The sequence below is a fragment of the Ostrea edulis genome, chromosome 1 (genome assembly GCF_947568905.1).
Source record: "Ostrea edulis chromosome 1, xbOstEdul1.1, whole genome shotgun sequence".
In the NCBI taxonomy this organism is placed as follows: domain Eukaryota; kingdom Metazoa; phylum Mollusca; class Bivalvia; order Ostreida; family Ostreidae; genus Ostrea; species Ostrea edulis.
Window position 1 is genome coordinate 27,597,255 of NC_079164.1, and position 16,941 is coordinate 27,614,195.

A 16,941-nucleotide genomic window follows, 5' to 3' on the forward strand; every position below is an offset into this window, starting at 1 on the left:
CCCTTGGTCTGAGACATTCACTAGGATGAACAAGTGAAGATGAGTGATCAATCTCATGAATACTATAAACGATACAAAATTAAACGAAGGGCAAATACGGAACCCTGGATATACCATGGATGAGATCAGATTCCAAGAGAAGTAAGCATCCACTTCTGACCAGTCAAACTTGCTGTGAGCCCTACATCTTGATAAGGTAAATGGAGCAATCGGTAGTCTAAATCGGTATGTAAAGAATGGCTAACAGTTGAAGTGATGAAATATCTATTGTAACGAATATATACTTAACGATATATATAATTTCATATCAGGGAAGCATTGTTTTTACATGAAAAAATCATTAGAATTTCCTTCCATGCAAACATATATCTACAAAATCTAACTTTTTTCGTATTGGAAAAGCTTGTGAATAACGTTGAATTCAGTGAGTAAGAATTTAAGGAACCAGACACTACACTATGTTCCATGTAACGATGCAGCATACATGAGTTTTGAGCATTTGAAATTGAAACTTACGTTGCCGAATTCCCCCAGTTATGATGAAGATATTGATGCTATTTACAATACCACCAAGATTAGTTGGTTTTAGATAAAAGGCACATTCTATTGATATTAGATATGTTTACATTGTTAAACAGCATAAAATCTTAAACCCCTGTCTTTAGTCACAGAACATGAGAAATTTAGAATATGATATTTTGAATGGCGGATCCTTCTATGTGTTTTCATATAGGATTATTACTTCGGATATATAGAATTTGACAAAATGTGGCTGAGAAAATATTACAGAAAGACAGTAATAGGATAATTATAGGAGTTTGGACAGCCATAGTCTTTGCCTTTGGATTATGGTAATTATTATTGTATATGCGAGTTCAACTTTGAACTACATGAGATATATACATTTGTGCATGAAAAATTCCGGAATCTGCATATTCAAGATGCACGTATCATTAGAGATAGCAAAAAGTATGGAATGTGTTCTTTCCAATGTTAAATGTTTTTGTATTGTGTGTAATCTTGCACTAAATAGGTTTATGCTATTTTTAAAGTATGACTGACCATATATACATATATATGTGTGTGTGTGTGTGTGTGTGTGTGTGTGTGGGTTCCTAAACACCTTCAAATGTTAACTTCCTGCCTTCAATGTCAAAGCTTCAGATACATACATACGATAAATCAAAGTAAGTTTCTTTAAGAAATAAATATACATGTACAACTTCATGATAGGTATGCTGGCGTGAAGCGGTGCAGTTCATACTCTCATGTATTTTCAAAACCGAGGTTAATTTGTTACATTAACATTCCACTTTCATTTGTGTAGGAATTTCCAGCCATTAAAATAGACACACTGTGACTATTTGTATTCATATATGCATTGTTTACAACTGCAACGCATTCATGAGTAAATTCCTATCATTATTCCGCAGTGATTTCATTATTGACAACACTATACAAATACTGTGGAATCATCATTGTTAGTGGGGGATTCATGTTCGTAGATGTCATGAGTCTCTCTTACCCACGAATTTACATGTCCTCGAACACGTAGAGTGATTTCTTCTAGTGACATCGTATCGCTTACCCACGAAATTACGTTCCCGCGAACTAGCAAAAATTTGCTTTCCCACGAACATTGACCCCACGAATTAAAATGATTCTGTCGTACTATATTTGTCAATGAAGATGCTCTCAAAGGGCAGACGATACAACTCATAATAACTATTATTATGAAGAAAGAGAAATACGACAGTAAAACCGATGATTTGCAAATTCATTGTAGAATATCAAGATGAGAATACTAATTAACACTGTATGTCCATGTGATGTATATTGATAAGCGTGTTAGGGCCACACCTATTCATTTTAATGCATAAATACATAAACAAGTCCAACAAACGATGTCAAGGATATATGTTTAATTTTCATGTATGAAATTAAAATCTGAAAAATATACAACAAATTTAGGTATCTTTGAACAAGCTATACGTTACAGACGTTGTAGAATTTCAAACTATCCACAGATCACAAGACATATGATTCTGACATTTGTTATGAATACAAGGTATATAGTTAACTGGCTATAGAATGTGTTTCATTTTCTACTCCACTGTTATCTAATCTGCATATGCGTTCGGATACCTGTAAATGAAAAAGTGAAGATAACGAACAGTGATCAATCCCAAAAATCCTATGAAGAATAGAAATTCAAGAGTAAGGCAAACACGGATCTATGGACACACCATAGGTGGGATCAGGTGCCTAGGCGGAGTAAGCATCCGCCGTGTGCCCTCTATATTGATCAGGTAAACGTAGAAATCTGTAGTCAAAAACAGTAGAACGGTCTACAATTGGTAAGAAACGCGTTTGACAGTATTCGACTTAACGACAGATTGTACTTGCCATAGTCGACTTAACGACATGTTGTACTTGCAAACTAAATCATTTTAACGGCCATCAAATTTGCGAAATGCTGACTTTAAAGGGACTGGTTCACGATTTTTGATAAAAATATTTTTCATTTTTGATGTTGAACTTTAAAAATATAACTCATTTAATGTTGACAGCCAAACTTTTGACCTTCTTAATGCCAGAATAAAAGCAATATTTTAACCTTAAATCTGTGTTATGTAAACAAAGACTCGAGTCTTTTTATGTAAACAAACAAATGAAATATTGATTTTGTAATATAATGCTTCTTAATTTTGCATAGTCACAAATTTTAACTTTTAAATGACACATTTTACTACAAAAATGCTTGAAATGTGAAAGGTATAATAAACTTAGATCGATATCCATTTCTTTTGAAAATTTTGTAAACAATAGCATACCACAATCTTTGTTTACAAAACAAATAATAAACTCTCTAAAATGAGCTTCTGTGATAATATACATGTATGACCTTAATTTTCATGTGAAATATTTCAAACACAATAGACTTTGATCATCAAAAGTAAAAAACAAAATTTTGGGGGAAATCGTGAATCAATCCCTTTAAATGATACTGACACTGTAACATGAATTTATTTGTCGGTAACCGGGTACCTGTAAAGTGCGAAACGAAACGAAACGAAATCTACCGAAACGAAACGAAATCTACCGAAACGAAACGAAACCTACCAAAACGAAACCCACCGAAACGTAACCTACCAAAACGAAACGAAACAGATTGTATAACCGAACTCTTTTAATTATAATAATTAAAAATGGTATATCAGGCCCCTGTGAAAGTTACAAATAAATAAAATTCGCCTCCCCTTTGATGTAGGCTTTCGGCTTGACTGTTACAAGGTTTTAAAAGTTGGAAGGGGGGGGGTAAGCAGAAAGTACATATTCGTAGTTGATTAAATGACATGTACAATTAGTTTCGGATCCATAAATTTCAGAACCGAGGGTTACAGTCTCAGAGATCTGGGGAAACACACTATACGAGGGGTGGGGTCGCCGACGTTGGATCCGCCTTTGGGCATCGATACATTGTTTGAAGAAGCTGGTGTCTGAGAAAATTGAAAGCAGGAAGAGTTCTTAACCTCTTATTTTATCTCTAACTGCTGAGGTGCGAGTACTTTCAATAATGGAAAAACTCTATACATTTGGGCAATCTCTACCCAGAGTTATCGTTGTAGCGTAGCGTAATACGCCCTCTGGTGAGAGATTGACATTTGGGGTGTTGCTAAGACGGGGAATTGAAAACGGGACGGAAAACGGAATTTTTTAATGCAATAATATTAAGAGGAGGTCGGCATTTTGTAAACTGAAAAGGCTTATGAACAAGGGAATTTTAAGCAGAAATCTCAAAGAGAACGGGAGGACATATTCAGAATCCACCGTTTGAGATATACTACATACAAATACACAATATCCACATGTATACATATATTTGTCTTTAGAATAAAAATACTGAAACATGTATTTATGCCCCAAAGCGGATCGAACGCCGACGACCCCATCCCTCGTTTAGTATGTTTCCCCAGACCTCTGACCTGTGAGACTGTAACCTTCTGTTCTGAAATTTATGGATCCGAAGCTAATTGCACATGGTATGTATGTGCTTTGTGCTTACCCCCCCCCCTTTCCAACTTTTTAAAACTTTGTATCAGTCAAGCCGAAAGTCTTCATCAAAGGGGAGGCGAATTTTATTTATATGTGTAAACTTTAACAGGGTCCTGAGATACCATTTTTAATTATTATAATTAAAAGAGTTCGATTATACAATCTGTTTCGTTTCGGTAGGTTTCGTTTCGTTTCGATGGGTTTCGTTTCGTTTCGGTGGGTTTCGTTTCGTTTCGGTAGATTTCGTTTCGTTTCGGTAGATTTCGTTTCGTTTCGATTTCGTTTCGCACTTTACAGGTACCCGTCGGTAACCTGCCTCAAATTCAAAACTGAACATACCCAGAACATACTCTTGTGTATAAAATCATTTGAGAGATACAAACACCATAAGCAGATGATAATGGAATATTGATATGGGTAATCGGGCGATGGATAGAATTAAGTCGTCCCGTTTGTCATAAAGCTGAGTTGTTAATTTTCCTTTAATGTTTGTTCAATGAAAGGAGAAGATAACGAACAGTGATCAATCTCATAACTCCTATAAGCAATACAAAATAGATAGTCGGGCAAATATAAATAAAATAAAATATTCAAATAAGAAGCAAGTATGGAACACTCAATGGTGTCTTTTATATCGAGTTCAATGGGATATATTTCAATCAACATAGGAATGAGTCTTCATTTGTTAATAGATAAATGTCGTAGATGTATTTAGTTGTCGAGTTCAAGACATTTTTTTCTTCTTTTGAATAAATTCTGCCGTTTAGAAATACAAAATCAGGTAAGTTCATAAAGAAAGCAAATTCGTGCCCATGGGAATTCCAATGTAATGTCTGACAATCTCAAAAGTCTTTTTGATTACAGAGTATATACATGTATTTCATATTATTTTGTCAGAAATCATCTATACTTTAGGTTTGATGTATTTGAATAACGTTCTATTGAGAAATCATTTTGGAACATGCGATGAAGGACTGAAGCTAGCTATTCTGATTTGTATCATATCCTGTAATCTACAGTATGCTTGTCTTTATGATACAGATTCAGAAGGTTATAAGTCATATCCTTCTTAACAGAAGTTTGTTTAGTAATGGTTATCCACGTGTGGGAGATCTAAAATTTCCAATACCTTGTGAATGCGTTTGTATCGAGTTTTATAGATGCTTTGCTTCTTAAGGTGTGTGAAATACGTTTTTGACGATACATTTGTACGGCGTTATATACATGTTTTGAAAGGCGTGTCGTTTCTTTTAAAAGACCAATGTGTGAACAAACAAGTTTCCTATCGATTCCATATCTATTTTCAATAGCCACTCTAGGTTCTTACCTATTATGGACAAATTCCACACTTCTTCGGACACTTTTCTGGAACATTGGAATAAGTTTTACAGTACTTCTTAGGCCAACCAGGACACACCTTGCTATCGGGTTTACTGCAATCAGCTGACAAATCAAATGTAAACGATTAATGGATATATCACATAAATATCGTGTGTGATATCTATATGTATTTCTCACCAATAATTCATCTAACATACATTCGTCGAAAATAAATGGAAAACTTGAAATTTTCCTTTTTACTTTTATCAAATAATATTTCGTTCATAGATTGTTTAAAAAGTCCCCAATTTAACATATTCGTGGTAATTTTGATTAATCATACCTTCATCGCAAGTTGGTGGTTTATATGGGGGTACACAGGTACATTTACAGGTTTCTGGATCTAACGTTCCACCATTGCTACAGACTTTTCCATTACAAGGAGCTAAAACAGTGGATATGGACGTTATGTGTTTTAAAGGAGAACATATCATGCAAGTGTCATAATTTTTTACTTCTGTACAAAGATAACAATAAAAAATTCATCCATGGCCATTTCCAGTCAATTTGGGGAAAAAAACCTTTGTGTTTTGTGTATTATTTATTATTATTCATCGTTGATTAAACAAAGGGTCATGGAGTTTCATAAAATGAAAAGAAAATACCTTACTCTTACAAGATTTTGAAGAAAGAGAGAGGAGGAGAGAGAGATAGAGATATTAACTATTATAGTCTGTCTAAAGTGTTAAAATAAAATCATTAAAGAAACATGTACATGTGTATATTTCAAAAATGACTCAAAAATACAATTTTATATCATAAGATGTTTTATATGCAAGGTATTTTCATTTCATACGTTGTTATCAAAATATTTGGTATTTTACAAATTGTAACTGATATTCATATTTGTAATTATGTTCAGGTTTGATGTGGAGTGGGCTCAGAATTCACTGTAATTCATAACCAAGGGGAACCAGTTTAGTCTGCATGTGTTTCGGAAAATTTGGTCTACTAAAGTAGAATGTGCAGGTGGGCCTTTTTTCTTGCGCCACCTTCTTGTTGTACAAACATTTAATCATTATACAACAATAGCTGGGATAAGCACTAATTTGAAACTTAATGTTTTTAAATTTTAATTTATCACAAAAAACAAGATAACGAACAGTGATCAATCTCATAGCTCCTATAAGCAATACAAAATAGAGAGTTGGACAAACACGAAGCCCCGTATACACCAGAGGTGGGATCATGTGCCCAGGAGGAGTAAGACTCCCCTGTCGACCGGTCACACCCGCCGTGAGCCCTCTTGATCAGGTAAACGGAGTTATCCGTAGTCAAAATCACTGTGCCAGGAACGGCCTAACAATCGGTATGAAACACGTCAAACAGCATTTAACAAAATGATATGTTGTATTGACAACCTTATCCCAGCTATTGATTTTGATCAACATTTGGTATGTGTAAAATATTGTTTGCGCTTCTTTTTTTTTTCTCGTCATTTATTTTGGTCAATAAATGACACAATTTCATATCACTTGGTTTTAAGGTTTTCTTTCAATACATATAGCAACAAGAACAAGCTGCAGAAAAGTCTTTATATTATATGTACATGTATTAAAATAATGAAAATGTTGTGAATATAACGTTTCATTTAAAATGATCTGGAATTATTCGGATGAAAAATGAAGATAACGAACAGTGATCAATCCCAAGAATCATATAGAAATACGAAATTGAGAGTAAGACAAATATGGGACCAGGTATCTTGGATATATGATATATGAGAAAGTGAAGATAACGTAGAGATAGTGATCAATCTTATAAATCTTACAAAGAATACAAATATTACTAATGTTTTAAAACCAAATAAATGGTACTGCCGAAGCAACAGTACTCACGATCACACAGTCCGCACATGACGGGGCACATTTCGGACCTGACGTTGGAGAACACATCACACTGCTTACAGGACAGTGCCCCGCCCCTGCTCCCACACTGACGGATGTCCTGTCCTTTGTCACCATACTTCTTGCATTCATCTATTATGAGAAATGTGTGAAGATAACGATCTCTTAATCTCTTAAATCCCAAAAAGAATACAAAATCGGGTATAGGGCAAACACGAACCAGGAGTGAGAAAAGATAATTAGGAGGTGAAAACGTCAGTTAATGACCGGTCAGATCCGCTGTGAGCCCTTTACCTTCATCAGGTAAACGGAGTAACTCGAAATCAAAAGCAGGACGAAAAAAAAGGCTAACATTTGATATGAAACACTGCAGCCACCATTGGACCTAATGAAAGGTTATATTTGCAAAACAGATCATTATAATGATATGATTTGCGAAATGTTGATGTTAAGCTAGATGTTGAAACCATAGTAACAACTTGTTTGTCAGTAGCCGGTCTCGGTTGAGAAATCCATCATGCGAAGAATGCTATACAAATTACAAAAAGAAACACTTTAATACAGGAAATTGGGCATTTTATTCAACATAACCCTCTGTCACAAAATATAGTTCCTTCTAAAAACTGTACGTAATACAAATCATTAATAGAGAATATTACATGCTAAAATCCATATCATATGTCATATCGACCGGAGTGGTCCCATATTAACCACAAGCAATGGTGACGTCTCCATATGTCTTATGAGTAAAATATTTTCGAGAGGGACGTTAAACAATATTAAATCAATATGCTATCAGTCCGAAGATTGATATGGGACCCGAGGGCTGATAATACATATGATATGGATTTTAGCATGTAATATACTATTTGTCATATGTACCGTTCTTTTTCATGTTAAATATTCTATATGAACAGATGGAGTTTTGAGTCCGAGAGCTGATTTTGTGAAATAGGATTTTTTTTTTATGACATGCGGGTTACTTTTTTGCATTTTAAAGATATAATCAAGGAATATTTGATACATTACTTTACTGTGGTAAAAACTTGATACTATGATTTACGCTGGTTAAAGGGACTGCTTCGCGATTTTTCAACAAAATACTTTTTATTTTTGATGTGAAACATCAAAAATATAACTCATTTAATGTTGTCAGCGAACATTTCGACATACTGTGTGCAAGAATAAAAGCAATATTTTAGCCTTAAATCTGTGTTATGTAAAGAAAGACTCGAGTCTTTTTATGTAAACAAACAAACCAATGAAGTATCAATTTTGAAAATAAAGCATCTTAATTTTGCATAGTCCCAAATTTTAACATTAAGATGACACATTTTACGCGGGGAGTGCTTGAAATATGAAAGATATAATAAACTTAGATGGATATCCATTTCTTATGAAATTTTCGTAGACAATAACATATCGCAATTTTTGTTTACAAAACAAATAATGAACTCTCTAAAATGAGCTTCTGGGATAATGTATAACCTTAATTTTTATGTGAAATCATTAAAGATTTGGACACATTAGATAGTAGATTCTGATCAATGACAGTGAAAAACAAAATTTTGGGGAAATTCGTGAATCAGTCCCTTTAAAAACGTTGGTACATTGATCTACTAAATGACAATTCTTTGATAGATTGATTAACTATGATAAAAACTTTGATACTTTAAATAACTATGGTTTAAAAACTCTCATACTTTAAAAATGTTGATATATTAATTTATCATGGTAAAATCTATGATACGTTGATTGTTCCGATCGAATGTGTGATTTCCGGATTGATATGCATATTTGCACGCCGGTCTGATATGTGATATCGGTTTTCGGGCCGGTCTTTGATATCGGTCATTGTGACGTCATACGTATCGCAAAATCAGCATAATCATTACCAACTATATGATAAAAATATTTCCTAACTTATACAGCAGAATGTACAAAAGGAACTCCTGCAAGGTAAGGATAAAATAACGTTCGAGAAAATGTGTCAATGTAAATAGTTTGTGGTGATTGTAAATTACATTATTCTTTACCTGGAGTAGCTCTCTTCCCTTTATAGTTACATCCATGAGTCGACGTGAACACATTTTTACTCTTCATTGATTTAGCTTTTCCATATTTGCTTGCGGCTCCCGGTTTGTCTCCTGAAAGTGTATTTATCTAAAAGTTGTATATTCTATGAAAACCCCTAATATTTTTTTTTTCTGTATTCCTGTACAAAAGTAATATGAAAATGATTTATGAAAATTAAAATAAAATTTTTTTACTTTGGTCACAAAACGGATGTACATGTAGTTTAATCTGAAGATATTGTTTCTGTTTACTGTTTCAAGCTGCACAATAAATGATTCATACTCGTACATATTATCTAGACTCATCTTCCATCAAAATAAAACATCACACCAGATGTTTAATGACTTAAACTGTCAGAAAGACGCATAGCTCTGCAAGATGTGTGCATGTCATACAGAATGCTAAATGAATAGTGTCTGATCATGTGGAATATTCTCTTTCGTAAAACCTACAACACATACCTGCAGTTTCCTGACACTTTCCACACATGTAGGGACAATCATAAGGGATATTAGCGTACTTATCACACAGGTCCACGGTCCAGGTTCTACCACAGATCCAAACGTCCTCCTCCGGACAAAGCACTGCAGGATGCAAAATTAATAGTTAAAGTTCTTAATATTTTCGAGGTTATATGATGCATCCTCTCTACATTCGTCCTACACAAAAACAGAGAGGAAGATATATCTACGCCAGGAGGATGATAAATACTTACGTTCGTCACATGAAGGTCCGGAGTAGATTTTCTTACATTCACACTCACAAGTTTCAACATTTAGGGTCCCACCATTATTGCATTTTCTGTCACCACAATCTGCAGAAAGACAAAGTCATTTCTGATATCTCATACAAACTGGAATACAAAACAAATATCGAGAATTAAACGTTAACTGATAAATTGTTGGGCGGGGAAGGATGAGGAAAGTGATACCACACAGTCCATTCTTGCAGAATTTCGGACATTTGCTGCAGCGTTTTCCCTGTGTAAATGGCTTTCCTAAGTTTGCCTGCCTGTAAAAGGGATGCAAATAACCCTATATATATATATATATATATATATATATATGAATGTAACAATATGATGAAGGGGTGTATTTAATGTTTTAAAAAAAAAAAGCGGATGAGACTTCAGTGTTAAACTCCAGACATCTTACCCGGCGGCGTAATTGCAGACATAGTAACGCTTGTAACGATTTGGATCATTCTCACAGAACGCAAATCCACATCCAACTAGGTAAGTTCCGTTTTGTGCCATCTGCAAAGTTTCACTCATATTACAGACAGCTCATTAAAGAAAACATATGTACATTGTAGATCTGCCTCTTGTGCTTTCTTAAAATTTTGCAAGCTTTCCTATTGAATCATTGTACTGCAATTTCTGTTTTCAAAAATATATTTCTATTAGTCTTGCAATGTACCTGTGTGTAATGACCAACTTTAAGCCAACCATTGTAGCCGAGATAGGTATCAGGCTCTGGACCGTATTTCCAGAGTTGAATTTCGTCCCACCACATTTGGACAGCTACAGTCCAGTTAGGTTGCCCACCAGCAACGTTCTGACCAATGGTTGTACTTCCTAATGCTGAATACATAAACAACATAAACTTGTCCTTCAATGTGTAAACGGCCACTTCTATCGATGTTTTGGTCAGATTGGGGACAGTTGTTTGTTTTCAAACAGGAGAAAAGACAATGAAATGAAAGAACATTGCACTAGGGTGTGTACGTACATGGAATACTTCGGACTTTGTCGTGCTGGTTAATACATTGTTTGGCCCATTTTTCTGCAACTTCAGCCAATCGATCATCCCATTTCTTAGAAAGGAAATATTACCAAAAAGAAATTTAAATTATTTCTGACAAGATGTTTTTAAATATGTTGATATCTTACAGAAGAAGAAAGACCAGTGTGACTCGAATTAAGCAGGTAAATCATAACATAGATTATCCTCCAAAAGTTGTTATCAAATTGTGTAAACTATTTGTAAATGTTTTAACATTGCTAAAAATCCACATTTGTTAGAATATTTTCCTTTAAAAGGTGAACACAACGAACAGTGATCGATCTCATAACTTCTATAAGCAATACAAAATGGAGAGTTGGACAAATACGGACCCCTGGACACACTAGAGGAGGGATCAGGTGCCTAAGAGGATTAAGCATCCCCTGTCGACCGGTCACAACCGCCGTGAGCCCTATATATTGATCAGGTAAAGGAGTTATTCGTAGTCAAAATCAGTGTGCCAAAAACGGCCTAACAATTGGTATGAATCACGTCAGACAGCATTTGACCCAATGATAGGTTGTATTGGCAAACTAGATCGTAATAACGACCATAGAATTTGCGAAATTATGACTTCAAATTAGACTGTTGGAACCTCTGCACCATCAACTTGTTTGTCAGTACCCTGCTTCGATTTAAAAACTGACCATAAGCAGACCAAGCTCTTGCATATCGAATCAGTTGAAAGATGTAAACACCATATGCAGGTGATAATGGAACATTGCTACATAAATCTGGGAAGTTGACGACGGAGAAGCTAAAATCATCTCGTTTGTCATAAAGTTGAGTTGTTAGTTTGCCGTCAATATCTACTTTCAATAAAATGTCTAAGTACATGTATGAAGCTGAAGAGGACGATTCTGTGGTGTCTTTTAATTCGAGTTCACTTGGATATATCGAATGAAACCCGCCTTCATTCTTGCATTATTCACAAATTTTTACTTGAAAATTTAATGGGGGGAAAATATCCAAAAACTTTAAGCCCTTCATACACGTCTTTTGATAAGTGTATTTCCTGCATAAATGATCGATTTACATTGATGTTTGATAAAATAATAAAAGATACAATGTACATACAGCGCAAAATCTTACTTCATTTGATGTGTTTAAAATCTGGAGTATTTCATGACCTTAATAACAGATCATAAGATCGGGACGACCTAAATTCAACCAGAGGAATCAGATTAAGAAGATTGACGATGCATTTACTGATCACAGTGAAGGATATTCATGATGGGACGATGCATGTATCAATCAAAACATCACTTTCATAACATGTACTTATCTTAGTTTGTATTCGTCTGTACAAGCATAGAATATATGTAATTTACAAAATACTCTAAGAGCTAAATTAAATATATCACCGTGCGTTATCTTCACCTTTCATTTAACGATCTGAAGTTCTAATTATGTTCAATTAACCCCTTTGGGGGGGGGGGGGTTGAATACTGAAATCCATTAACGTTCGCCAACGTCAAATTGACTTTAATTAGTTTTTTTCATGTTGCAAAATAGGTTCTAACCCTCTGCAACATGTCAGTAACTTTCGTTATAAAAAATGTTTGTCGTCATTTCATGGACAAGAAAACAAAAGTACAGAGACTCGACTCCAATGCAGCAGCTTATATTTAAGGAAAATTGTTTGCATGTGAAATATGCGCGTCCCTCTATATATTTGTGTCCATTTAAATATATAAAAACAAGTCTGACATGCTCTAAGTTGATATTCGAACACAAATAAAAAATTCTGTGTCTTAAAACCCCTAAAACAATATTTTAAAACAACTTTAATTCAATTTTTTTTTCATTTGAATTTACATTATTCACATCGAGCCCATTGACATTTTTGTTTTGATTTATGAAACAAAGACGTGTATCATATATAATATTGACTTATTGCGGGGGTTTGAAAACTAGACTAGAACATTAAAAAAGAAATCAACTATGTTTGACGTTGGTACAAAGTTGGTTTAAGTGAAAATTGAAGATAACGAACAGTGATCAATCTCACAATTCCTATAATCTACACAAAATTAAACGTAGGACAATCTCTATTCATGTAGTGTCAATTGTTTCTAAAAATCATCTAGAAAAATCTGAGTTTCTTTGATATTTTGGGCATGGTAAAATATAATTTACATTAACATTATTGGTTTTTATTTGCTCCTGATGTTAATTTTCACTTAAGATACATGTATATCCTGTATATAAGTTGTTTTGTATGGTACCTGTATTTCTACGCGAAATGTATTGACGTTGATAACACCAACGTATGATAGGGTTATATCCTTTGCCCAACTCTCTAGTTTGCATTGCTTATAAGAGTTATGGGATTGATCACTGTTCGTTATCTTCCCCCTTTCATTCCTCTAATTATCAACACATTTCCAGGTTTAGGATGTAAGGATGCTGAAATGGAACTTATTATTTTACATTTATTGACTGAAGTCAAGGGTAGTATGTAATTTGTTGGACTTGGGGACCAAACTGTTGCCTGAAGGTCCAACATAATTACAGTAGCAGATCTGTGGTTCGCTGGGGAAATTCTGGGACAGACCAGAGAGTTACAAATGTACATCGGTATGACAACAAACGAAATCATTCGAAGCTTCGAGGTTTTGGTGTGCATGGAGTTTTATGAATGTTTGAAAGTAGCGTAGTGGGAGAATGTGTTAGAATTTTTTAATTTGATTATCTTGGGATGAATAGGCAAGAATGCAGTGATAAAAGACTCCAACCGTGCGCAAAATAACCCTGCGTTGCAAGTCGAAGGACTTGATGAGGCGTGGCTCAGTAGCTCTCAGGTCTGTCCCAATACTTTCCTGGGGAGCTACAGATCTGCAACTAACATACAATACTAATGTTGTCGTCGACCTCAGTCGATAAATATTTTGATAAGTCCTTGTAAATTCATAGCACCAAGAAGAATAACGTAAGATGTTAAACTGAGCAGTCCAGCATCGAACCAGTGGACAGGGCAGTCCAAACATCGAATCAGTGGACAGAGCAGTCCAAAAATCGAATCAGTCCAAACATTGAATTTACTAGTAGTTTCGTTGTATCTAGTTATAATTTATAAGGGTGTGTTTGATGAAAGGCCTGCTTACCATGGCCGGGAGATCTGTTGCCGGTGGTTCTACGTTCCCTCTCAACATGTTGTGTTGTTTGACTATATCAATTTTGTCTTTGTTGGAGACTCCCCATTGACTGGACATCTTGTTATCAGTCTTACACATTGTATGCCCTGGAATCTCCCTAAATTCACTTCTACATGTGGATACCTAAAATACATCAGCAGAATATGCATGTGGTTAGGACATTAGATAAATGCAATGACACAAGCACACCATTCATGGATATTACATTGTATATGAAATGAAATTTTCGCGAAATTGATCTCGTCAATTACTACGGGAAAAGTGTTTTAACGAACACTTGATAATTTACGAATAAAAACAGTCCAGGAAATGATTTTTCTCTTAACAAAAAACCGCTTGTGAATGAAAACCGATCTACGTTTTTGCATCCACATCTCTATCTATCTATCTATCCCATTTCGAGTACTAGTTCAATTCATTCCATTAAACTTTGTTTTTGCTGATACATTTGTACCAGAGTCTCAGAATCACTCAAGATACGGTACAATCATACGATTGCAAAGCCTCTAGGCAAATTGATACTACATACAATTTCTATTAACAGGACATCTGTTTCACTTCATAATTAACGAATATGTGTATAGAACATTAGTCGACATAGACGACGTAATGGACGATGAAAACATTGAAGATGAAAGAAACCTGCTCGTACAGAGCTGTAAAAGATGTCGATGTGGCGCTAACTAATGCGAGAAAAGAAAAGGATAGTTGTATGCTTCATTGTAAATTAAAATTTCATTCCAGCGGTAATGGCTTTTGCAATGCTTACGTCATTATTGGCGGGAAGTTTGGTGGTGGCCGGGGTAGGGGTCGACATCTCGGATGGTGGCGGGGCCTTTGGTTTTTGCACCTTGCCAAACAGCTGTTTCAGATCAGGAGTTGACGGGAAATATTTCATGAGGTATCGAAACAAAGTGTCAAAGTCTGACAATAAAATCAAGCAGATTAATAAAGACTTCAATAAAATCAAGTAGATTAATAAAGAATTCGTATGATTTTATCCTGCATGAATAATATGTTTCAAGATATAAATACATCCTTACCCAATCGTGGAGCTGCAATATAAGGAAAATAAATATTAATAAATTGTACTGCGTGTAGATCTTAATAGAAATTCTTCACGAATATCTGAACATCTTCCAGATTTTAGGAACCACTCACCTTTTTTCTTTCCTTCCTTTGATTTTAGCTTTCCGTGCGACGATTCAAATAATACAATCACAATAATTAGGACAATGAGGAATCTCATTCTCATTATGTAATAGAGTTAACCAATTTCACTGCGTGTTGGAGCAAAAATAAATCAGAAAAAAATTACAAAGTTTCCGCTAAGCAACCAAATATAAGTTCCAATCGAGATCGAAATTAATTATGGAAATTATTGTATACTTTCCTGGGGCGTAAATGCATCTGTTGATAGAATGTAATAAATTTTAAGGAAAGTTGTTGCCTACATCTTCATGAATTTTCCTGTGATTTGCGGTCTGCATCAGTGGTTGTATTTTTTTGACAGCGCCTTTGCAATTGTGTTAAGGAGTAGCAAAGATTGATAGGTAAATAGAAAGAAGGTAATAAACATTGTACACAGCTCTGAGACGAGGAGAAAACTAATTAACATAAATTAAAGACACTGCAAACCTTTTTCCATTTTGTATGAAAACCAGCTTGCCCAAAAGAACAATGTACAAATATTTGATATACCTGTTGCATTGTATGATGTGGTCACTAAATATTTTGTTCTATGTGAGTAGCAGTTATTGAAATTATTAATGCTATCATAATGCTTTAAAATTAGTCTCAATGTTTAACTGTGGAAAGGGTAACAGTTTTGTGCGTGTGTGCCTGCATGTGAATGTGGGTCTCTCTCTCTCTCTCTCTCTCTCTCTCTCTCTCTCTCTCTCTCTGTGTTTATACATGTGTTCACTAAACCCACCTGAACACGTTACCACAAGGCCACAGGAAGAGGTGCTCGCTCTTTGAATTGGTTTGATTCTCATGACAGATTTTGTAACAACAACAGTAGTAGGTGTCTGAAGAAATGCACATCATTGTTGTTGTGGTGGAAAAGTGCCATGAACAATCGTCCTCCCTTCAGATCTAAGGGCAATGAATTCATCTTTTTCAGAGTTCATCAGGTATGTCGCTTGTTATATCAGGATCCACATTTCCTTCCCGCCCTGCTATTCTGATAGTGCATACCAATGTTACAAAGATTATGACATTTGGTTTCCTCTCTATCAAGTTCCCCTACCCCTGACCATGGAGTCTTTACAGAGTTAGTATTACAAGGTGATAATTTGAAATAGGCGGCAATGAGGCATACACCTTCACAACAGCAAATAACATGCTGTAATATAATACGCCCAGCATAATCTGAAGGACATAGACTCACTAGGGATTTTCACAGTAATGCTGATTGTAAAGATGAATTGGAATAGGACAAGCGAAAAGGTTGACATAATATGGCTAATAGTAACAGAGAATGACAAAACCAAAAAAAAAAAAATATCTAGCACTAAAATTATACTAAATCTACTTTAAGAGTCGACATGTTTTGATAGGTTTTAAGATACTGTAATGAAGAACAACGTAAAAATCACATGGTTTTATTTTATGATTTTAGAAAATCCCCACAGAAGA

The 16,941-nt window shown here is 34.8% G+C and overlaps 1 protein-coding gene across 1 annotated transcript; it reads right to left on the reverse strand.

The window, feature by feature from the left end:
• Positions 1-1,905: 1,905 nt before the first annotated feature.
• On the reverse strand, positions 1,906-15,811 carry LOC125663868 (uncharacterized). Its single transcript, XM_048896284.2, has 15 exons — positions 15,463-15,811; positions 15,345-15,356; positions 15,071-15,225; positions 14,251-14,424; positions 11,090-11,174; positions 10,778-10,941; positions 10,514-10,614; positions 10,291-10,370; positions 10,075-10,173; positions 9,821-9,943; positions 9,320-9,430; positions 7,275-7,415; positions 5,720-5,821; positions 5,384-5,499; positions 1,906-2,145 (listed from the first exon to the last, which is right to left on the reverse strand). Exons 1-14 carry the CDS (start codon positions 15,554-15,556, stop codon positions 5,387-5,389), a joined length of 1,554 nt encoding a protein of 517 aa, XP_048752241.2. The 5' UTR covers positions 15,557-15,811; the 3' UTR covers positions 1,906-2,145; positions 5,384-5,386.
• Positions 15,812-16,941: the final 1,130 nt, after the last annotated feature.